Consider the following 24,974-nt stretch of genomic DNA (forward strand, 5'->3'; position numbering starts at 1 on the left):
CTTAATTTTAAAATACGTTATTAAAAAATGCTGACGATGAGCCCAGCCTTTAGGGAGTTGTAATCGTTTTGCTGCTGGAGGGCCTTGCCTCCACGTGGATGGTTGCTGACTGATCAGGTTGGTAGTTGCTAAACATTGGGGTGTCTGTGGCAGTATCTTTAAATAAGATAGCAAGGAAGTTTGCCGCATCAGTTGGTTTTTCCTTTCATGAAAGAGTTCTCAGTAGCATGCAGTGCTGTTTGATAGCATTTTACCCACAATAGTTCTTCCACTATTGGACTCAGTCCTCTCAAACCCTGCTGCTGCTTTATCAGCTAAGGCTATGTAATATTTGAGTGTGTGTGTGTGTAACACAGAGCCTCATTCTGTCGCCAGGCTGGAGTGCAGTGGCACAATCTTGGCTCACTGCAACCCCGCCTCCTGAGTTCAAACAATTCTTCTGCCTCAGCCTCCCAAGTAGCTGGGATTACAGGTGCATGCCACCACACCCAGCTAATTTTTCTATTTTTGTAGAGATGGGTTTTCACCATGTTGGCCAGGCTGGTCTCGAACTCCTGAACTCAAGTGATTCACCTACCTCAGCCTCCCAAAGTGCTGGGATTATAGGCGTGAGCCACTGTGCCTGGCCAGTTTATGTAATATTCTAAATCCTTTGTTGTCACTTCACCAGTGTTCACAACATCTTCACCAGGAGTAGATTCCATCTCAAGAAACCACTTTTTTTGCTCATCCACAGCAAGCAGCTCCTCATTCGAGTTTTATCATGAAATTGTAGCAATTCAGTCACATCTTCAAGTTCCACTCAAATTCTAGTTACCTTGTTATTCTTACCACATCTGCAGCAACTTCCTCCACTGAAGTCTTCACCCCCTCAAAGTCATCCATGAGGGTTGAGATCAACTTCTTTTAAACTCCTGTTAATGTTGGTATTTTGACCATCTCAGCAGCCATAGCCATATGAAGTGTATTTCTTTTGTTTTTTTTTTTTTTTTTGAGACGGAGTCTCTCTCTGTCACCCAGGCTGGAGTGCAGTGGTGCGATCTCGGCTCAGTGCAAACTCCGCCTCCCGGGTTCACGCCATTCTCCTGCCTCAGCCTCCTGAGTAGCTGGGACTACAGGTGCCCGCCACCAAGCCCGGCTAATTTTTTGTATTTTTTAGTAGAGACAGAGTTTCACCATGTTAGCTAGGATGGTCTTGATCTCCTGACCTCGTGATCCACCCGCCTCAGCCTCCCAAAGTGCTGGGATTACAGGCGTGAGCCACTGTGCCTGGCCAATGAAGTGTATTTCTTAAATAATAAGACTATAAAGTCAAAATTACTCCTTGATCTATGGGCTGCAAAATGGATGTCGTGTTAGGAGGTTTGAAAACAACTTTAATCTCCTTGTTCATCTCAGAGCTCCTCAGTGACCAGGCTCATTGTCAATGAGCAGCAATTTTTTGAAAGGAATCTTCTTTTCTGAACAGTAGGTCTCAACAATGGGCTTAAAATGCTCAGTAAATTATTCTATAAATAGATATGCTGTCATCCAGGCTATGGTGTTCCATTTCTAGAGCACAGGCAGAGTAGACATTAGCATCATTCTTAAGGGCCCTAAGATTTTTGGAATGGTAAATGAGCACTGGCCTCAACTTAAAGTCACTAGCTGTATTATCCCCTAACAAGAGAGTCAGCCTGTCCTTTGAAGCCAGGCATTGAATTATTCTTTCCTGTTGCTATGAAAGTCCTATATGGCATCTTCTTTCAATATAGTGCTGTTTCATCTACACTAAAAACATGTTTAGTGTAGCCACCTTCATCAGTGATCTTAGCTAGATCTTCTGAATAACTTTTTGCAGCTTCTATATCAGCCTTTGCTGCTTCACCTTGCACTTTTATGTTGTGGAGATGGCTTCTTTCCTTAAAGCAGCTTCTTCACTCAACCTTGGTAGGATTGAAGAAAGTTAGGGCCTTGCTGTGGTAATCCAAGGCTTTGGCTTAAGGGAATGTTGTGGCTGGTTTGATCTTCTATCCAGACACCTAGAACTTTCTCCATGTAAGCAATAAGGCTGTTTTGCTTTCTTATTCATGTGTTCATTGAAGTAGCACTTTTAATTTTGTTAAAGTCTGGCTCTTCCCTTTACTTGAACACTTAAAGGTCATTACAGGATTATTAATTGACCTAATTTCAGTATTGTTGTGGCTTAGGGAAGAGGGAAGCCTGAGGAGAGGGAGAGATACAAGGGAGTGGCTGGTCAGAGGAGCAGTCAGAACATGCACCGTACTTACCATTTCAGTTAGCTGTCTTATGTGGGTGCAGTTCATGGCACCCCAAAACAATTAAATAGTAACCTCACAGATCACTGATTACAGATCACCATAACAGGTATAAGAATAATGAAAAGGTTTGAAATATTATGAGAATTACCAAAATATGAAAGAGACATGAAATGAGCACGTGCTATTGGAAAAATTGTGCTGACAAACTTTCTCAATGCAGGATTACCACACATCTTCAATTTGTAAAAAACACAATATCTGTAAAGCACAAAAAGCACAGCACAACAAAATAAAGTCTGCCTGTATAAGAATTTCAATTGGGCATGAATTTTATCCTTTCTATGCTGGGCTCTCTTGATTTGCCTTTTGCTCAGAGAAAAGCTAGAGTTAGCTGCATGCCTTAGTTTCCTGCCTCACAGGAGGAAATGTGGTATTAGGATTCAGTTGTATGCAATTTGTTTCATCTGAACGGAGAAGAAAGTCCCAAAGGAGCCGTTCCATCGAATCCATGCCCAAGTGATCTTAAGGAGATGAAAACACAGCATTCCTGGTTATGCTCAGGGTAAACTGCCTGATGCACAGTCAGTATCTCCAAACAGAAATTATGTATAACAAATCATTTGGGTTATGGTGATATGCTACTTGGCAGAGAAATTAATATTTATCAACTGAACCCAGTGGCAAGCACTCTGATCCCTGTTTCTAAACATTCTGGTCTAAGCACGAGTAGTTCTATACTCTTCTCTTTGCCATGGGATCTAGTCTGATAGACGAGATCCTAATAGTTCAGGACATGGGGACATATTCAGGCTGAGTTGATGGTGCAGCCTGTGCTATAGGTGGAAACAAGGAAACCTCATTGATTACTGTCCAGATAGGGAAGACAGAATTTGACAGCCAGTGGAAAGTGTGGCAGATAGGCTAGTTTGGCAGATGATCCTATTTGGATACAAGGAAGCTGCTTTAGCCTCTGAGCACCCAACCTGACTCTAAACAGCAGGCAGAAAAATGTGTGCGTGTGCATATATTTAGGAGACTGAGCTCTACTGAAGGCTGTTGCTTCTCTGTCATCGGCACAAATGGCAAAAGGTAAATTTTTCAGTCACTAAAAACTTGTTGATTCTACCATACTGTTTTGCCCTGTTCTTTGTGTTCCACTGACCACACTCTGGCTTCAGAGCCCATCTACCCAAGCATTGTAGAAATTTTAATGTTTGTTCAGTGAATAAATGGCCTCTTTCCCACAATGTGGGACTAACTTTCTGTCAGAACCACCCCCAGGGTCTCCCCTTCTGGTTCATTCTTCATTTTTTCACAGGATTACTAACCCTGAAAACTCAGTTCTCAAGCTGTCAGTGGCCTCCTGTGGCATGGGAACTGTAGACTGACGGGCCTGGCTCAGGACAGCCTGGCAGGAGGCACCTGCCTGCCCCGCTTCGGCACCCTTGGACACACAGCTCGCCTGCCTACCTCTGTGCATTGGCTCACGCTATTTGGGCTTGTACAGACAGCACCTCTGTCTCATATGGTTGCAGTCCTATGGCCTTTGGTGCCTGGTTGAAGTGCAAACTCTTAGACAAAGATAGACCAGATCTCTTCTTTCCTCCACCCCTTTGCTGTCTTCCTGCCCCAGCCGAAGGACTCTTCCCCTTCCTGACTCTCACAGCATTTTCTAACTCAGCTGCATATGAATTCGGTTTTGTGTGTGTGTCTTTTCTTCCTTGTCAAATTCTAAGCTTGTTTTGGGGTATAGACCATGTCATGTATCTTTGCATCTCTACCACACACAGCAAGGTGCCACACACATGTAATTAGTACATGTTGGTTGAATTAGTCTATGTCAGATGACCTTAGGTCTTCTCTAACGCAGAGACTATTTATTTGTGTGTCTTTTATTACGTGTCTGCTACCTGCCAGGTATTATATATATGTAGTCTCATTTAGAAAGCAGAATTTTGCATTTTCTTTTTTTTTCCCCCCCTGTAAGTGATGGTTGGTGAAACTAATGTGAAATGTTACAAAGGCAGAGATACTGGAATTGAAGGAGAAAGAATAATTATCTATGTGTTAGTTTGGGTCGTCCAAAAAACAGATGCCAAGATAGGATTAAAAGTACAAGAGATTTATTGGGGGAAACACCTGCAAGGGAAAATGGGGCTGGGAGCTGGAGGCTGTTGGCAGAGCTGGCAGACCCCTGTGGAGGAGGAAGGGCTGGGGGAAGGGGGGAGTTTTCCACTGGAGTGTGGTGCTGAGAAAGTTTCAGCAAAGCCATTGGGGAGCCAGTGCTGCCCCTCAGACGAGTCCCTGGCCTATTCCTCCCATGCTCAGGCATTGGCTGGAAGCAGCAGGTGGGAAGGGTGGCCTCTGCATGAATGTGCTGATGGATTTTAGAGTGCAGCCACTCTGTCCCTTGCGTTTGGAGAAATACATCTTCATGACTGCCACACCATAGAATCATCCAAGCTAAAAGTTCAAAGGTGGCTTGTGGCAGACGGGCCCTTTAGCCAGTTAGGCAAGTGAGGGCCTGGGAAAGAGAATTCTTCCTCTCGTCGGCAGTTTGAATATTTGCAGTCTTAGCTTGGAGTGGTCTTTCTGCACTAGAGGGAAACCTCCTTTAGTGCAGACCAGCCTAAAGCCAAGCCATTGCTGCCTGAGGAAGCTGCCATCTCTGGAGCACGGTGACATGCTACCACCCTGGACCTATTCCCATCCCCCAGAGCAATGTGGCATGTGGCCTCTTCTGAAAAAGCTTCCTCATGCCACTGCAAGGTCAGCAAGCACCTCTGGGCACACCTCCATCTTTTGGGTCTGCCTCCGCACTAGACTGTGAGCATTGTGTGTGGAAGCTACTTTTATTCTTTACATCCCAGTGGCTCACATGATAGATGCCAAGTAACATTTCCAGTTTGTACTTTAAATTGTTTTTCTGGCACTGGAGATGGGCTTGCAGTGATCCCTCCATCCACGTAGTGGCCCTGGGCTCAGTGGACCACCCAGAGTAGGCCTGGACCAGAGGCTTCTCCACCATGGAGCTGCCCCTCCTTGGGAGTCTGATGTGAGTGGGTCTTAATACTCATTCTCACTTCACTCACTCCATATCACAAGAGCCAAGGATTTCCCAGTACCAACATTTTCTTGGGCTGCTTTTGATGGGTTTTTTTCCCCCCTTCCTGTCCTCTTTTTCCAACCCCAGGACAAACTGCCAGCGTTCCTGGTTGGTGTTGCTAACTCAGGTCGCCCTGAGGCTGCCCTGTCTTTCTCTTGCTTGTTGTGAGCCCCTCCCTTTAGGCCCATGTGCCCGAGGCTGTGCCGCTGCCGTGTGCAGGCACCCAGGGTTTATGCCAGTGATTTCCTGACACAAGCAGCAGCACGGAACGTGTGTGTCCCAGGTTTAGGTTTGGGAGGCCTGCCTGGAGAATGGCCATCCCAGGTTCTGGGAGCTTTCTCAATTTCCTGTTTTATCCAAAGATGGGTTGGCCTTTCTCTGGACATAGTGATCTTCCTTGGGCTAGTTCTTAAGCGTGAGACTAAAAGTTCTCACCATGAGTTATTAGGGAGGCCTGTAAAATGTAAAGGCCATGCGTCTTTTTTGCTCTGTTACCCAGGCTGGAGTGCAATGGCATGATCATGGCTCACTGCAGCCCTGAACTCCTTGGGCTCAAGCAGTCCTCCTAATTCAGCCTCTGCATAGCTGTGACAACAGGTGTGTGCCACCACACCTAGCTAATTTTTAAATTTTTATAGATACAGGGTCTCCCTATGTTGCCTAGGCTGGTCTCAAACTCCTAGGCTCATGTGATCCTCCTGCCTCAGCCTCCCAAAGTGCTGGGATTACAGGTGTGAGCCACTGCACCCAGCCAAGGCCATGCACCTTTAAGTTCTTTACCCTAAGATGGGAGGCCTCAGAGTGAGAAAAGCTGCTACGAAGTGGGAAGGAGCCTGTACCTCTGGTGATTAGGGATTTCTCTTTTCATCCACCCCCATTCTCACCTCCACTGGAAGCAGACCTGTAAGAAAAATTAAAGCAGTTTAGAAAGGGTTGAAACTGTTTATTCACCCATCCCTGCCAAAATTTTCTGGAACATTCCTAGTTTCAAATGTTCCTTATATCTTAAAACAGCATAAGAACTGTTTTTTGTTTTTTTAAAAAAAAAATTGTAGAGATAGAGTCTCACTACATTGCTCGGGCTGGTCTTGAACCCCTGGGCTCAAACCATCCTCTTGCCTCAGCTTCCCAAAGTGCTGGGAATACAGGCATGAGTCACCATGCTTAGCAAGAATCGTTGGCTATATACCATGACCTTTTTTTTTTTTTTTTTTTTGAGACGGAGTCTCTGTCACCCAGGCTGGAGTGTAGTGGCGCAATCTCAGCTCACTACAACCTCTGCCTCCCAGGTGCAAACGATTGTCCTGCCTCAGCCTCCCTAGTAGCTGGGACTATAGGCGCATGCCACCACCCTCAGCTGATTTTTGTATTTTTTGTAGAGATAGGGTTTCACCATGTTGGTCAGGCTGGTCTTGAACTCCTGACCTCAAGTGATCCACCCACCTCGGCCTCCCAAAGTGCTGGGATTACAGGCGTGAGCCACCATGCCCATCCTATATACCTCACCCAAGTCGTGTAAATAAAGCCTGAAACTTGGGAAGAGGAGCCTGGACTATTGAGGTCTTATTGAGGTTGCTGTGCAAATGAACAAGATCCCATTTCTAAGAAATGGCTAGTCTGGTATAGAAGCTAAGGATTTGCTTAGGAAAGCAGGAAGCTGTTGAATATGAATCCAAGCTCAGTGGAAACGGGCTGAGTTGAATTAAATTTAGCAGGTGGCTGCAGCCGTTCTAGAGAGAAGAGACTTGGAGGGACCTCTCCCCTCACTACCAGGCAGACCTGGCTTGGCAGGGTGCCTTGAGCCTCACTGAAACAGCAGTTGGTTTTCCCAGAACTCACCCCAGAAGCCTGTGTCCTCTGATAGTACTGGCCAGTTAGGGCAGGAGGCTTTGATCTCCCAGAGAGAGCCAGCAGGACTCCACTCTCGTCTATGCAAGCACAGGCTTAGGGTGGATGGCATTGAAGTGACTGCACTGCTGAGTGGGGAATAGGGGCTGGGAACTCTCCTGGAAGCTTTCATCATATTAAAAGTAGGCATTTCTTTAACTGCAAAGAGATACTTTTATATTTTGTACTCAGTGGTAAGGCAAGATTAATTGGTGCCTTCCTGCTTCTGTTCATTCCTGTATTCATTTGAGTTTTTGCTTTTACATTACAGGTAAATTAAAAGATCTTGGGAACTTGGTTCTCCGACCTTTTGGGCTCTCCACGGAAAATTTCCAGATCAAACAGGATTCCTCTACCGGCTCGTACTCCATCAATTTCGTTCAAAATCCAAATAATAACAGATAACAAAGATAACAATAGCTTTACAAGCTGACTTGGAATTGTGTGCTGCTTGCTGTTAGCTAGGGGAAAGGCCCTGCCAATGTTTAACTTTTAAAAGCATCTTATCTAAAAGAAAGGCTATCCACTAGAGCCCAGTGCTCCCTTTTCCCTCTTTTATGATCAGGGTGAAATGTACTTCCTGATGTAATGAACCTAATTTGATTTCCATTTTAAGGTGGTGTCTGTGCAGCTGGTGTCCCCAGTTCTGGCTGTCCTATGTCCAGGAAGAAGCCCATTTGTCGAGGCTGACATTCCTGATCATACACACAGACAGCCCAGCAAAAGCCTCTCCTGAACCAAACAAACCTGTTGGTTGGGAGACTGCCCAGACATGATTGATGACGGGTTCCCGCCTGCCTGTCCCCTCCCTGATCACACAGCTAACAAGGCTGCCTCCAGCATTTCCTGATTTCCTCTGTGGTAATAAAAGCTTTCTGTGCTTAGGTCTGGGTTAGGTTGTGAATTTTGTCACGTAACAACAACTAAGGCAGAAGCCTTCTCTGGCTTTGGGAGCAGTGTTGGTTTCAAGCAGAGTTACTGATTCTAGATTCCACAGATCTGCCCAAAGTTTTTGTTGCCTTGAAGATTTATCTTGAAGAGTTGACCATTCTACCATGTACTAGAATTCAGAAAGTCTACCTTACAAGCTATCTTGGGCCCCACCAGGTTTGTGTAGATAATTATAAATCTGTGTTTGACCAAATGTTAATATCTTTAACTTAAAAGAGCTTCATTGAGGAATGGTAGTATATGAATCCCAGAACAAAACCATATTCTTTTAAACTACATGAACCCAGAGGTGTGAAAGATAGACTATTTTGTGCTCCTCAGTTGATGCTGGTGAGGAGCTTGCAGTTGCTCTGGTTTGAGTGTCAAAAGCATTGACATGCATGTTTCATCTTGGAAGTAAATTACACATGTAATTCTCTAAGTGGCCTGTAGTAGTCAGTCGTACTCCCAGTGTTAAGGACTATGTGGTTCTTCTCATCTGTTCCTAAAAGCTTTTTATCTTTTTTCTTCTTTTGGTCAAAGTGAACCTCAGAAGAAGCTATGTTAAATCTGGCATCCAGTTTTCCCGAAAATGTGTGTGTGAAAAATCACACAAGTTGTATGGAAACCATGTGGAATGCTAGATGGTCTGGTAGTCAGTGTTCGGTGCTTCCTGTGCAGCCAGCATTATGCTAGAAAGTGGTTCTCAATTTTTTTTCTTTTTTTTTTTGAGACGGGGTCTCGCTCTGTCACCCAGGCTGGAGTGCAGTGGCGCGATCTTGGCTCACTACAACCTCTGCCTCCCAGGCTCAAGCAGTTCTCCTGCCTCAGCCTCCAGAATAGCTGGGATTACAGGCATGCACGATCACACCTGGCTAATTTTTTGTATTTTTAGTAGAGACAGAGTTTCACCATGTTAGCCAGGCTGGTCTTGAACTCCCGGCCTCAAGATGATCCACCCACCTCGGCTTTGGATTACAGGCGTGAGCCACCGTGCCCAAACTTTTATTTCAGCAGCCCTTCATAGTCTGGAAAAAAAAATTTTAAGAGTATTTCCATTTATGTGCATTCTATCAATATTTAGCATATTAAAAATTAAGATAGAAAGTGTTAAAGTAATCCCTTTGAAAAATAACGTTTCATGTTACTATACATAATTTTATGTCGGGCCAGGAATGATGGATGGTTTATGCCTGTAATCACAGTACTTTGGGAGGCCAGTGCAGGAGTATTGCTTAAGGCCAGAGATCCAGACCAGCCTGAGCAACATAGCAAGGTTCCATCTCTACAAAAAAAAAGTTTAAAAAAAAAAAATTAGCTAGGCGTAGTGGCTTCATGCTACTTGGGAGGCTGAGGCAGGAGGATTGATTGCTTGAGCCCAGGGGTTCAAGGCTGCAGTGAGCTATGATCCCACTGCTGCTCTTCATCCTGGGTGACAGAGCGAGACCTTGTCTCTAAAAAAAAAGTTTTACTGAAATTTTTAAAATTTTTATGGAAAAATCTTCCAACTCAAAGACACGTTTTAGTGAGAAGAATGACATTTTTGCAAATCTCTTTAATGCATGGCTTGACAGAGAACAGCAAGAGTCTCACACCTCCTATATTCATTTTGTCCTGAGATCACAATGCAGTCACTGACAGGATGACAGTGAAAAAAACAGACCCTTTAATTTTGTATTATGAAAACAGTTTTCATAATACAAAATTTTGTTTTATGAAAATAGCTTTCATAATACAAAATACAGATAAGACGCCTTGAAGTGGTCTCCAGAGCGCCTATGGATCCTTGGACTACTGAGAACTACTGTCAGATTGTGCCTTGAGCTCAATGGCTGAGACTTAGCAAAATCAGGGCTGAGATTCCGGAAGGACTGTCTGTGCCAGCAAGGAATAGGAAATATACTTGTTTGTCTAGAAACAGCTTTGGTTAAGAGAAGATGCCCAAGACCATCATTGAGTGTAGAGGTTTTGTTTCTTAGGCTTCTTCCTCCTCCTCTTCCTCTCAATCACACTGAAATCTTATAGGATGCTACACAAGGCCAACATTACATGCTCCCAGTGGGTGGGCCAAGCAGTGCATTGTCTGGAAAGGAAAGGATCCCAGTAGGTGTGAGCTTGCTTAAGCCAAGGAGTTTTTATCTGGCACTGTTACTTTGCTGCTTCCAACATTTGCAAGAAAAGATATATTCAAACCTTTTGAAAATGTTTGACCATAGAAAATCTTCAGATTTCAAAAGTAGAAAGTAAGGGTTAAGGAAGGAAGGTGGCCTATATTTGCCTATTGCTGCTAGAATGTATGATTTTAAAGCTCTGGCCAGGCACCGTGGCTGACACCTGTAATCTCAGAACTTCGGGAGGCCGAGGCGGGTGGATCACCTGAAGTCAGGAGTTCGAGACCAGCCTGACCAACATGGTGAAACCCCATCTACTAAAAATACAAAATTAGCCAGGCACAATGGCGCATGCCTGTAATCCCAGCTACTTGGGAGGCTAAGGCAGGAGAATCACTTGAACCCAGGAGGCAGAGATTGCAGTGAGCCAAGATCACGCCACTGCACTCCAGCCTAGGTAACAGAGCGAGCCTCCATCTCAAAAAATAAAAAGTTCTGTGATGCTTCCCACCCCCCACCAAAAAAGCATACCAGAATTTACTTTTAAGGTAATCACACTGTGACGTTGTACATATTCTTATTCCAACAGTATTGCAATGGGTCAAAATAATTTTTGGAGGCTGGGTGCGGTGGCTCAAGTAATCCCAGCACTCTAGGGGGCTGAGGCAGGTGGATCACCTGAGGTCAGGAGTTTGAGACCAGCCTGGCCAATGTGGCAAAACCTCGTCTCTACTAAAAATACAAAATTAGCTGGGCGTGGTGGCGGGCGCCTGTAATCCCAGCTACCCAGAAGGCTGAGGCAGGAGAATCGTTTGAACCCGACAGGCGGAGGTTGCAGTAAGCTGAGATCGTGCCACTGCACTCCAGCTTGGGTGACACAGTGAGACCCTGTCTCAAAAAAATAATAATAATTTTTGATCTTTTAGAGTTGCCCTGGAGACTCTGAGAAACATTCTTTAAAATATCTACTCTTTCTCATCTGCCTCCTGAGTAGACCATGAGCTCATGGAAAGGGCCACATTTATGTTGTTAATAGCACCAGCAGCTACCACTGTATTAGAGACTTAGTAAACTGGTATTAAAGGATATTCCACAAGAGGTGGTTTTAGTGTGAACAACCATCACTATTCAAAAGTCTTCTAATTCTGTGCCGTTTAATGCCTGTTTTTTCAAATGTCTCCTTCACTACTAACCAATATCTGTTACCTCAAGATAAATAGAAACTAGTCATCTCCATAAATTTTAAGACCCAGCAAGTAATTCACATGTCAGCTTAGGAGGCTTACTTGCTATTTTTTCTCAGCGGCGCACAGTGGCTCAGGGCCTGTAATTCTAGCACTTTGGGAGGCTGAGGCTGGCAGACTGCTTTAGCTCAGGAGTTCAAGACCAGCCTGAGCAACATGGTGAAACCCCGTCTCTACAAAAAACTACTTGGGTATGGTGGTGTGTGCCTGTAGTCCCAGCTACGTGAGGGGCTGAGGCAGGAGGATTGCTTGAGCCCAGGAGGTCGAGGCTGCAGTGAACTGAGATCATGCCACTGCACTCTAGCCTGGGTGACAAAGTGAAACCAACCTATCTCAAAAAAAAAGGCTTACTTGCTATTTTTCACATTCCAAAGAATGCAGTGGGAGACAGAGACAACAGCTTGGTATCGCCGAATCAAGGTCAGTAACTTATCTGTGACTTAACCCGGTATTGCCCAAAGTGGCCACCTCACCCTGGAGTTTCTGGACCTAGTTACTCAAGTAAACTTTCTTAGTAGTGTTATTTTGTTAAGTGTGTAGTTCTGGCAAATTTGGAGGGCTCAGCTAGGGTTTCTCAACAGTGAATCCAGTAATCATACCCATGAAGCTCAAAACAACATTCTGTAGGCTGGGCGCAGTGGCTCATGCCTGTAATCCCAACACTTTGGGAGGCCAAGGCGGGAGGATCACTTGAGCTCAGGAGTTTGAGACCAGCCTGGGCAACATAGCAAGACTCCATCTCTATAAAAATAAATACGTAATAAAAATAAAGCATTCTGTAAAGAAGGTCACTCTAAGCCAGTCTAGCCTGTCTTGCACCGCCATGTAGAATGAACATTCAACCTGGCATGTAAGCATTTGTCTCCTGGTTTTTAAGTTTTCATTCTTTGCATCTTGGATATTTCCAAGAATTAAAAAATCCCCAACTTTTCCTTTCGTTTCAGTCTCCTCACCTCCAGGCCACATTTCCATCAAGTCTTGTGTTTTCTGTATATTCCCACACTGTATCGTAACTACTTTTCCAGTTTTCACAAAAGCAGCTTTTCCATTGGTTGGGGCAGAGCTCTGCAGGAGGCTTCCCCAGGAAATTGGGATTTCTACAACAAATTCATACTCATATGGTGGTTTTTCTGTGTAGAGTGCACTGTGGATTCATTCTTTCATTTTACTCATGGATTCATGCTGTTAAATTCACCTATTTTAAAAATCTCAACCATTTTTCTAAGAACTAGCTGGGTGCAGTGGCTCACACCTGTAATCCCAACACTTTGGGAGGCTGAGGCAGGCGGATCACTTGAAACCAGGAGTTCAAGACCTTAGCCTAGTCAACATACTAAGACCCCATCTCTACCAAAAAATGTTTTAAAACCAAGCCAGGCATGGTGGCACTTGCTTTCAGCCCCAGCTAGTTGGGAGGCTGAGGCAGGAGGATCACTTGAGCCCAGGAGTTCGAGGCTGCAGTGAGCTATGACCGAGCCACCACACTCCAGCCTGGGTAACAGTGAGAGACCCTGTCTCTGAAAGAAAAAACAAAACAAAACTATGCTTTTCCATGTGTGCTTCCCTTCCATCACAAGCACTGCAGCCAGTTTGTTGTGGTTGTTTTTTAGCCTTTTGCTCCTTGTCCCATTCCCTGCAAAACACACATCTTCTCACTTTACAAATAACTGTACTTAAGGAGAGAGTGTTATACCATGTCTAAATGTGGAGGCTGGGGAGTCGCTAAGCCTACATGTTGTAGATGTCCCTATAACTTTAGGGACATCGTGGCACTGGGCATACATCTGAGCTTCGGCAAAATGACAAGACCTCATACACTGTCCTTCAGAGCTGCTTGGATATAGCCAAAGACATGAATGTTTGTGTAATCCATAAATGTTGAGAGTTGCAGTTCCTACAATGTTTTATGTAACTGAAAGTAGGGGAGTGCTTTAAGAAATGTTGCTGGCCAGGCGCAGTGGCTCACGCCTGTAATCCCAGCACTTTGGGAGGCCAACGCGGGTGAATAGCTTTAGCCCAGGAGTTCAAGACCAGCCTGGGCAACATGGTGAAACCCTATCTTTAGTAAAAATACAAAAAATTAGCCAGGCATGGTGGTACACACCTGTAGTCCCAGCTACTTAGGAGGCTGAGGTGGGAGGATCACCAGAGCCCAGGAAGTCAAGGCTGCAGTGAGCCAAGATGGCACCACTGCATTCCAGCCTGGGAGTGAGACCCTGTCTCAAAAAGAAAGAGATGTTGCTGGGCTTAGTAGTTATTTCTGGTGCTCCTTTAGTCTCTGAGCTGGCCTCTGAGACTACTGGTAAGTAACATTTCACTCAACTTTCAAGCTAGAATCTAAGTTGGTGCAGGAAAACCTGGCGCAGGAGCTTTTTAGAGGCATTTTACTGCCTGAATAGATAGTGGGATGAGAAGCTGGCGGCAGGTGTCAGATGTAAACCTGATGGAAGATACATCTTTGCAAGCGTGGTCTGATCCCAAGAACTAAGCAGGCCTGCCAATCCTTTTACCACCAGTTCTGCAGAACTTGGGATGTCAAAGGGAAAGGCTATGATTAAGACAGCTGTGCAAGTTAATGGCTGCTTTAATCTTGGGAAAGATCTTTAAGAGGAAGAGTCCAATAATCCCCCAAGACCAAAGCGCAAATCTGAGACACCACATAGGATGGGAAATATCTTGACGAGCCCTTATCCGTTTCCTCTGCTTGTTATCTGTGCTCTCTCCAGATTGCCCTTGGCTTAAGAGGAAAGGCTGGAGCTGTTGGCTCTCAGCTGCGTAGCCCCCATTCAGATGCAGCCTTATGAGCCTGCAGCTGATGGTCGCTGCCAGCTGGATTGTATGTTCCTTCCTGTTGTTTTCTGTGATCACTTCCCTTCATTACTGTGCCGGTTTCCTCCATATGCTCGTCCCTCCCCTTAAAAAATACAGGAGGGATGAGGATAGGGAAGAGAAACTCTTCCTCTAATCTTATCTGTGGATACTGTGTACTTGATACATACCCACACAATCCTAGTCAGATCTCCTTGAAGTGATTTCAGTTAGGATTCTTTCCAGCCTGCTTCCTCGGTACTTGATAGTAACAAGCTTAATCCTTCCATCACCTGGATTTCCTTTTAAAAAGTATGTGCGCATTCCACCAGAAGTGGCTGAAAAATCTGTTCCTTCAGTGAACTGCACAATTAAAAGCTGTACAGGGAAAGGAAGCTATAATTTGCAATCACTTCCTCCTGTTGTGTGCAGAGCTATCCTGACCTCACACTAGACCAGACCCATTAATGCTTCTGAAAATGAAAAATTGATTACTGTGCTTGCTTCGGAAGCACATATACTAAAATTGGAATGATAGAAGATTAGCATGGACTCTGAAAAAAAGTCAATTAAAAAAATGGATTACTTGCTACCAGCCAGTCCAAGAGGTAGGGTGAAAATAATGTTAGCGCATGAGAACAACTGCTTACAACCCTTCAAGGGGTAGTTTATGAGCTGGGCACAGTGGCTCAGGCCTGTAATCCCAGCACCTTCGGAGGGCGAGGTGGGAGGATCGCTTGAGCCCAGGAGTTCAGAACCACCTGGATAACAGGGAAACCCCGTCGCTACAAAATAAATTTTTCTTTTTTTGTTAGCTTGGGATGGTAGTGCACACCTGTAGTCCCAGCTACTCAGGAGGCTGAGGCAGGAAGACCACTTGAACCACAAGGTTGAGGCTGCAGTAAGCCATGGCTGCACCACTGCACTCCAGCCTGGGCAACAGAGCGAGACTCCGTCTCAAATAAATAAATAAATAAATAATAAATAAAACAAAAATTAGCCAAGCGTGATGGCAGGTGCCTGCACTACAGTCTGGGTAACATAGACTCCGTCTCAAAAATAAATAAATGAATAAGTAAATCAAAAATTAGCCAGGCATGATGGCAGGTGCCTGTAATCCCAGCTACTCGGGAGGCTGAGGTGGGAGAATCACTTGAACCCGGGAGGCGGAAGTTGCAGTGTGCCAAGATTGCACCATTACACTCCAGCCTGGGCAACAAAGCGAGGCTCCGTCTCAAAAAAAAAAAAAAAAAAATCCTAACATCTCCCCAGGGGTTTTGGCCTTGGCTGAGTAGGAACTGAAGAGCTTGGTGAGATGGATTTCTACACCTCATTTTGCCAATGAGGCTACTGTGTGACTTTGCTGTCAAAGGTCATTGATAGAACTGATAACAGAATTCATGTCTCCTACCTCATTAGACTACGGCAGGTTATTAGTATAAAAACATTTCTTTTTTTTTTCTTGAGACGTAGTCTCGCTCTGTTGCCCAGGCTGGAGTGCAGTGGCGCGATCTCGGCTCACTGCAAGCTCCACCTCTTGGGTTCACGCCATCCTGCCTCAGCCTCCCGAGTAGCTGGGACTACAGGCACCCACCACCACGCCCGGCTAATTTTTGTATTTTTAGTAGAGGCAGTTTCACCGTGTTAGCCAGGATGGTCTCGATCTCCTGACCTCATGACCCACCCACCTCGACCTCCCAAAAGTACTGGGATTACAGGCGTGAGCCACCACGCCCGGCCAAAAACATCTTTCTTTTAACATCACCAACCCACTTTCCCTCATTTAGACAGCTGCTTCTACAAACTTGCCTCACAAGGAAATAATGAAAGGGCTAACCCTGAAAGTACTCTTAACGCTTAAAAACAATGTCTTCCCACTGTGTTTGGCCAGCACTCTCTTCTTCTGGCACAGTTTTCCTGAATCATACTCTCCTTTACCCCAAGCTCACTACCTTCTTGGTACCAAAGCAAAGGAATTGTTAAGGCCATGAAATTTCATTCCAAGCTGGGTGTGGTGGTTCACACCTGTAATCCCAGCACTTTGGGAGGTCGAAGTGGGCAGATCACTTGAGGTCGGGAGTTCAAGACCAGCCTGGCCAACATGGCGAAACCCCATCCCTACTAAAAATACAAAAATTAGCCGGGCATGGGGGTAAGCACCTGTAATCCCAACTACTCAGGAGGCTGAGACAGAATCGCTTGAACCCAGGAGGCAGAGGCTGCAGTAAGCCGAGATCGTGCCACTGCACTCCAGCCTGGGCGACACAGTGAGACTCCGTCTCAAAAAAAAAAAAAAAAATCATTCCAATTGAGCAAAGATTTGGCAGCATGCTAATCACTAGAGAAAAGGATGCTTAAAAAATAACATGTTCTGGCCAGGCGCAGTGGCTCACACCTGTAATCTCAGCACTTTGGGAGGCTGAGGCAGGTGGATCACCTGAGATCAGGAGTTCAAGACCAGCCTGACCAACATGGAGAAACCCTGTCTCTACTAAAAATACAAAATTAGCTGGGAGTTGTGGCACATGCCTGTAATCCCAGCTATTTGGGAGGCTGAGGCAGGAGAATCGCTTGATCCCAGGAGGTGGAGGTTGCAGTGAGCCGAAATTGCACCACTGCACTCCAGCCTGGGCAACAAGAGCGAAATTCTGTCTCAAAAAAATAAATAAATAAATAAAGTCCAGGCACAGTTGCTCACGCTGTAATCCCAGCACTTTGAGAGGCCGAGGCAGGCGGATCACCTGAGATCGGGAGTTTAAGACCAGCCTGACCAACATGGAGAAACCTCATCTGTACTAAAAATACAGAATTAGCCAGGAGTGGTGGTGCATGCCTATAATCCCAGCTACTCAGGAGGCTGAGGCAGGAGAATTGCTTGAACCTGGGAGGTGGAGGTTGCAGTGAGCCAAGATCATGCCATTGCACTCCAGCCTGGGCAACAAGAGCAAGACTCCGTCTCAAAAAAAAAAAAAACTCTTTATTCAAATAATTTCTTATTCTGAGAAAAGAATCATGGCCAGGTGCAGTGGCTCATGCCTATAATCCCAGCGCTTTGGGAGGCCGAGGCAGGAGGATCACTTGAGCCCAGGAGTTTGAGACCAGCCTGGACAACAAAGCGAGACCTCGTCTCTATTTTTTAAATTAAAAAAAAAAAAAATCTTTACTTGAAAAAGGAAAAATGAACTGACGCTTTCTTATGTGAAGGCCAGCATTGGTAAGATTTTCAGTTGCTTCTATTGGTTGCATCACTCATTCCCTGCATCTTGTAGGAGTTGTGTCTATAAATATATTGATACATGTATACATGACCAGGATCAGTATGAGTCTCCTGTAGGCCCTCTCAGATAATGAGCACATGGCTTGTTAATCTTCCCTGGTTCTCCCTATTCCATTTTCATTAGTGAGAAATCTGAGAGAAAAAAGATACTAGCAGAGCCAGATTCCTGTGGTCTCTTTTTTACACTCATTTAGATAAACTGAAATGGGAGAGTGTTTGAGATTAAAGCCTTCATGTACTCTGGAATAACAGGCAGCCAAAGGATTGCTTTTCTTGAACAGAAAAAAAAAGTACATTGACCTAAGTTTCTGGGTCAGTCCTGTGAACTGTCTGTAGGTTTTAAAAGGCTAATTTTTTCCTGATAACCAAGTGTTTCTGATTCTTAGGTCAAACCCTTGACCTCTCACTGAATGTGCTGGGCTCTTAAAGAAGCAACCACTTATCCATAAGGGCAGGATTCCTTAAAATTAAAACAAAAGAAAACAAGACAAACCCAGCAGCAGATATTTAATTACATCCAATTCTGAAGGGTAGGTTGTTTCTATCAAAAAGCAGTTATATTTGTGCACAGGGTCCTAATTAAACTGTTCACCCTTCCTCCATCCTTCATCATAAAGAGGTCCCATAAAATCTCCTAGTGATTAGAAACCTACAGGCTGTTCTCCTTAGGAAGCACTGCTACTGAAAACACCTCCCTAAAGTACAACTAGTGCTTGAACTTTAATAGTAAAAAAAAAAAAAAAAAAAAAAAAAAAAAAAAAACCTTAAAAACTAACTCCTAAAAAGTAAACATAATTTTTAAATAACTAAATTTTTAAAAAATCAAAGACTTTATTGGATAAAGGTTACACAACATTCTTTAACATTTAAAACTCTGAGCATACTTAAGATGAGAAACAATTTTTATCATTCCAGTCTACAAAACAAAATAGGCTTATGAAGATTGAAATACAGACAAAAGGTAGCATGAAGCAAAGCTTAAATATTAAGCAACTAAAGCAATGAAAGTGAAACAGCAATATGGTAGGTGTAGATTTTAAATACCACCAAGTCTCATTTTTTAAAAAATGAAAATCTGGTTTGTAACAAAACACCTTTGAGAATATGCCATGAGAAAAAAAAATATTTATATACTTAAAACCTGATCTCTCCCAATTCTTTTGCTTTATATTATTACTTCTTGGTCATTTCCATCACTCTACACAAATAAAGAATTCTAAAGCTTAATTAAAAATCTTGATTATACAATTCATATATCATGGTTTGGGAGAGTTATCTGGTTCTTGAAGTGAGCCTGAAAGGTACTGCTGGTGTTATGTATCTGAAAGAACAAGACTGACCCAAACCAAAGCCCTGGCCATATAGAGTAGGGCACCCCTATAGTATAGTTCATGTCATCTTTAGAACTCCCTGCTGCTACAGTTCCTGAGCTGACTTTTTCTGATTTGATAAAATATATAATGACTTCATAATATGTAATTTTCCAAACAGACAACTGTAGAATGCAATCAAAACTTTAAATTATTTGCAGTGTAATTAGAATTTGCATTAAGCTCATTAGACACAAGACTGCCTGCCTTTTCTTCAAGTTGTAAAACAAATCATAGGTATATTAAATGTTTTAAAACTCACCCAGAACCTTTTGTTAATCCTGAGCCTGGGGTTATTAGGTAATTCCAAACTTACACAGTAACATTATGGAAAGTCTGACTACTTGAGCCAAGTGCTCAGTCATCTGTTACGTTGCTTCATATGAATTTTAAGGTTTTTTATTTTTTGGCATATTTTCCCTTTTTTGTAATAAGTAATCAATATGGATTATCTTTCTGGTTTAAAAAATAAATCAGTATTGCCACTAAAAAACTTCAGTTTTATTATTATTAAAAGTACGGCACCATCAAATATAAAATGCCTTAAAAATGTAGTACTAACAGGTCCATCTGGTTTTCTCATGTTTTCTCCATTCATTAAAAAAGAAAAGTTAAGGTTTTTTATATATTTACCAAGGACAAGAAAAAAATTACAGTCTCTATTAGTAAGAATTCATGCTCCATGCATGAAAAGTTTGACACGTTTTAAAGGATCCTGTTCCTGCCACTTGTCCCCCAGGGCCAAGTCCTACTGACACCTGTTAGAATTTCTTGCACTTAGAAGGGGCTCTCTGTGGAGAGAGGTCCACATCAAAAATTAGACGTTGTCACCTTTTTTGAACTAGATAAAACCAGTAAGGATACAGACAATAATAAAAGGCTTTCCAACTCAGCAGAATTAAGAACTAGCTCTTGGAGTATATACATTTGCACTCCAAGATCAACACTAGCCTATCCACTTTGAGTCAAAATTTGAAAGGTAAGAATGTAATTATGAAAATGTGCACAAAATGTTAAATACTAGTGGCAAATAAATATATCTTAATATATTCTAACAAGCAAACATATATTCAAGATAATACAGCCCTGCTTTATTAAAGAAGGAAAAGATCCAAATTGTGTTTGTGGGGTGGGGCGGGGCACTTTGCCATCCTTTCAGCAGGATGTGATTTTCTGTTGTTTCTACTGGCACCTTGAAGGAAACATTGGCCTTGGCATATGTGACTACTGCTTTTCATAGAAGAGCCATTTTAGAAATATTTGCTCGTATCTGAACTGATTAACCTAAACCTTGGAGAAAGCACAAAGTTTAAGTATGAAAAGTAATTCAGCATTTCTGCATCATCCCATGCCTTTTAGGCCTGTCCAAACTGTACTGATAAGAACTTCACATTCCAAAGAAGTTACTGTCAGTGTTTCTTCATACATAAAATTCAAGTGAGTTCTTGTGTGTGTAATTCACATCATTTTTCTCCTCATCTCATGCATAATTTATTGCAATAGTTTATTTTTTATAAAATATTCCCTAATACCTTTTCTTCGGTTTAAGATAGCACAATTTGCAAGTGCCCCTTTATATACTGTTGTTTTTAACCACTGCCTTAACATTTACTTCTTAGTGCAGCTTTAAAAACTCCAATTTCATTCAGTCCTGATGCTCTGGTGTTCTCTGTGTCATTGTGGTACAGGTCCATGAAACCAGCAGCCTGCTAATGTCTTTGTGCTGAAATATAGTAAAGAAAAGGAAGAAAATGTAGTTAAGCACAAGTAATTATATGAGGAAAATGATGTCCTTGTTGTTTAAGCCCTACATAGATTGTGGGATCACACCTGATTTTTTCTTTTAAATCGGTTAAACCTGACCGATGTTGTTTTGAGAAAACAACTTACTGCCACTCTAAACCAGCAGAAATATTCATGTTATTTCTGAAGTATTATCAGGCCAGTTTCCAACACAAGTAAAATGGCTGTCATCTTTACATAATCAATGTGCAACTGAGTGTTTTTTTAAAATACTTGCTTATAAATGCCTAGTAACAGGGGAATTTTAACTTTGTTCCTTATATCGCCATTTCACAGTACACTGCTCTGAGAGTCAGCTTAGTTGCTGGGGACTGCTATGAAGCACCAACAGCCTTCTACTAGCACAGACTAGCCTACAGTTTTAAGGAGCAAATTTATATACAGAGCCAGGCTATGTACAAATCAGCAGCAGGTCACACTGTCCACACACTTGCAAAGAGCAAAAAAAGAAGGCAATGGAGGGTGCCTCCCCAGAAGTAGACACAGCACATCAGAAGGCAAGAAGAGCACCATTTTGATACTAGAAGACAACACATGTACACTGGTTAGACGGACCAGTATCCCTTGTTACACCAGCAAACCTGATATCAGCAGAGGCCTCTTCACCATACCTCCAACAAGAAGCAGGACTCCAAGTGCAGTGTTTATAAAGGGCAAGGCTTACAAAAATTACTGCTAAATAGCATGACCAGAATGACCAACACTACTAACTTCCCTCTAATACTACGAAGTAGAAAGAAGCCCACTGAAACCCTCTACAATCCCTGGTTATGCCTCTCAAACCTGGAAACCCAAGTACCAAGACGACTTTGAGTTCCAAAAGCGATGATCCGTGGAAAGAAAGACGAATTTTTGGTCAAATGCACACCAAAAATGGTATTTCAGTGGAATAATAACAAACACATCAAACACAATGCAACAAGGAAAACAGAAAAACCACTCCATCCTTCCCATTATTTAACTTCCAAACATTTCACAGGAGGTATCTTCCCCATGATTTGACAGAACTGACTTGATTTTGTGTTGCCTTCCGGTGTTCCCATGCTTCCTTCGCTTACTAGATCAAGCCCTACAAAATACATTTCACTGGGTATTCTATCATGTTTCTCCTCAAGCAATGAAAAGTGACCTCTAGGGACAAATACTACACACTTCAAGATGAAAGATGAATGTAGTCCCTGCTTCTGGAAAAAAAAAAAATGATTTACACTGTTTTAAAATTTGACATTGAGCTCAGTTTTTACTTTCTAAAACTAAGATACTGTACTAATATGACTACAATACTAATAGATTAAGGCTCACACAGAACTTTGGAAGCAAATGTTCCCATTTTATAAACTGAAAAAAAAAAAGGTAAACACCCAATCCCATGTACAATTCCATTTCCTTCTATTTATGACTCTCAATATTTGGCTTCAATTTTAGTGAGGCCTATTTAAGTTCAGTTAAAATCTATGGCAGGAAAGGCAAGGAATCAAACAGATCTTACTATTCCTATGAGAGATGCAGAAAAATAAAAAACACTATTCCCTCAAGAGATACGCATCTTAAGGGTAGCTACCACTCCTATGCAGATAAGTGTCCAAAATCCCAGCTGCAATCTCTAATCCAAAATTTGCCATTCTGACCCAGCTTGCAAATTACAGCTTCCATGCAACTATACAGTTCTATGCTAGCTGTACAAACACCAGAGGGTTAAACAGCCTTACTTCAAGGAAGCAATAAAAGTAGTAAGTTTCAAAGCACTGCAAACACACAGAAATCCCTGAACTTTTCCTACCCTGTAAGGGCCCAAAATAAGCCTTTTAGGCATTATCCAAGGAGTTATTAATAAATGTACTTAAAGAAATAGACTATATTTCAGCACTATCTTTTACCACTCTCTGGAATTTTGACTTGCTTTATGTAAATGACAATGGTTTTGAGACTAATTCACTAAGAATATATATACACATATGTGTTCACATATATATTCTTATATATATACAGTAAGAAGTAATGACTAAGAAGACTGAGATAGTGAAAAGATAAAAGAAATCCAGTATTTTTGACTTTCCATGGAGACTCAGTTGCTATTTGACATAATTCTGCAAGGTCACACCCAACTTCTACCACCCTAAGAGAATCTGCCCTCAATTCACAGAAGCCCATAGGAGACTCCTCTTTTTTGGCATGGCAGGTAGTATCAATGGAAAGTTATTTTCATTCATTAAAACTATCACCTACACGAGGCACACCCGGCTACCAAAGTCAATGAAAACTAAAGAAAAATAACTAATGAATTATTTTAAGTCTAGCCTAATCTACTTCAGGAATGATTAAGTGATGACATGATGCCCTCTTCACTTTGTGGCAGGGCTTAAAACAGACAGACCTGCCCGTTTCACTGTTAACTTCAATGCTCCCAGTCTGAATCCACAGTGGTCTGTCAGACACTGTAAGGGAGCAGCAGGACTCGTCACTGTCTGATGTAATAGCTGCCATTTGTTGAGACCTATGGTAGAAAAAACCAAGTTAACAAAAATAAAACATTTGAGTTTTTTAATCCATCCATTTTACCAAAAAAATAGTTTTAAAATAAGACCAAAATTCAGGTGAATTTTCATAACAAATTTATTCTGGATAACTTGCTCGCTTCACAGAAAGAGAAGCTTTGGTACTAAATGAAAACAGACTTGAGAGCTGTGTAGACACAACAGCCTTTGCCAGGAGAGGGCACTCTCCGGCTCAAGTCAAATCCGCAGCAAGATGCCATGGGGCACACCAAGATTCTGCCCTCCAAGCAAACTAACAAATGAAAGGGGAAATGCTAACTTACACTGGGTGTTCCTAACAAAAAATGTTTTACTAATCTCACATTAGCCTAGTGTTGGAGAAGTCCTGATCTTCTCAGTCAGTATTCAAAGATAAGGCTGAACCTGTCATCTCTGTCCACACTACATAATTAATGAGCTCAATAACCCTTTTTTTTTTTTTTTTTTTGAGACAGAGTCTCACTCTTGTTGGCCCAGGCTGGAGTGCAGGGGCGTGATCTCGGCTCACTGCAACCTCCACCTCCCAGGTTCAAGCGATTCTCCTGCCTCAGCTTTCCGAGTAGCTGGGATTACAGGCACCCGCCACCACACCTGGCTAATTTTTTATATTTTTAGTAGAGATGGAGTTTCACCATTTTGGCCAGCCTGGTCTCAAACTCCTGACCTCAGGTGATCCACCTGCCTTGGCCTCCCAAAGTGCTGGGATTATAGGCATGAGGCACCATACCGAGCCTCTTTTGACCCTTTTTAGCAAAATGACCAAAAACTGCCTCAACCCCTTTCCACTTTAATCCCAATAACCACACTTGCATACTATTCAGGACCTAAATTTACTGTGTGAGGTAATACCTCACTGAAATAACAGTTATAACAAGATAAGATTTTTTATGACACTTAAGCTTTCAAAACAGACTTCAAATACTAAGCGTAATTTAAATGAAGGACTGCTATCTTAAGCCTAATTTTTAAACATATTTGCTTGTTTGCTTACTTTCCTAACTAGAAATAAAAAACAATTCACCTATCACATCAATGTAGTCAACTCTGAGATCACTAGTTAGATAACATTCAGTCTTCATAATAATTGTTTTTTTAATGCTAAGTGAAATTAGAAGCAGCAGTGTATTATGAAAACCTATTTATAAAAGGCTTTTCTGACACTGAAAAGATTTTGTATACACCTGATCTAGAAAAATAATTACTTCTGAATTTTAACTCAGGGGAAAATAATTTTTAGGGTGAGATTTAATAATGAGGTATTTATCCTTTTGTTCATGGAAAAACTTAATACACTATCAACTATAACCCAACAGCAATCACACAAGAATAAGGGAATCTGAGTGGACTAAAGAAATTATCTTTTGAACCTCTCCCTCTACAAGTAAAACTTGTTAGGTTTCAACAATCATTCTAGAGAATCTCCTTTTCAATTTTAAGCAAGGAGAGTCAAGATGTATCAAAGAATGATCTCATGTTTCCCTGTGCAATTCCTCACCTGCAACCCCCTGAAATGCCAAAATATTAACAAACCAGTCCCTGGTCCACAGTGCCTGGTTTGTGAGTCTTTTGTGCTAATGTTTAAGATAATCTTCCCCTCAATGCTTTTAGGATCTCGAGGCTTTTCTTTAGAAATATACCACTAG

General features: G+C 42.6%; 2 protein-coding genes across 7 annotated transcripts in view; one reads left to right on the plus strand and one right to left on the minus strand.

Moving 5' to 3' along the window:
- TTC1 (tetratricopeptide repeat domain 1) overlaps positions 1-8,138 on the plus strand; it is a 56,330-nt gene extending 48,192 nt beyond the window's left edge. For both annotated transcript variants that reach the window (XM_054487857.2, XM_054487858.2), the window contains exon 8: positions 7,526-8,138. In XM_054487857.2, the coding sequence (XP_054343832.1) occupies positions 7,526-7,659 (134 nt within the window). In that variant the 3' untranslated portion in view covers positions 7,660-8,138. The remainder of the gene's footprint in view (positions 1-7,525) is intronic.
- Positions 4,371-24,974, minus strand: part of PWWP2A (PWWP domain containing 2A) — a 57,170-nt gene continuing 36,566 nt past the window's right edge. For 2 of the 5 annotated variants that reach the window (XR_008502589.2, XM_054487854.2), the window contains one exon: positions 4,371-6,268. Coding sequence is in view for 3 of the 5 variants with exons in the window: in XM_054487854.2 (XP_054343829.1) it covers positions 6,216-6,268 (53 nt within the window). In the remaining 2 variants the exon portion in view is untranslated. Of the gene's footprint in view, positions 6,269-18,435; positions 20,718-23,171; positions 23,292-24,974 lie in introns of those variants that run through there. The other 3 variants (XM_054487856.2, XM_054487855.2, XR_008502590.2) reach the window with 3 other exon arrangements.

Source organism: Pongo pygmaeus, chromosome 4 (genome assembly GCF_028885625.2).
Source record: "Pongo pygmaeus isolate AG05252 chromosome 4, NHGRI_mPonPyg2-v2.0_pri, whole genome shotgun sequence".
NCBI classification, from domain to species: Eukaryota; Metazoa; Chordata; class Mammalia; order Primates; family Hominidae; genus Pongo; species Pongo pygmaeus.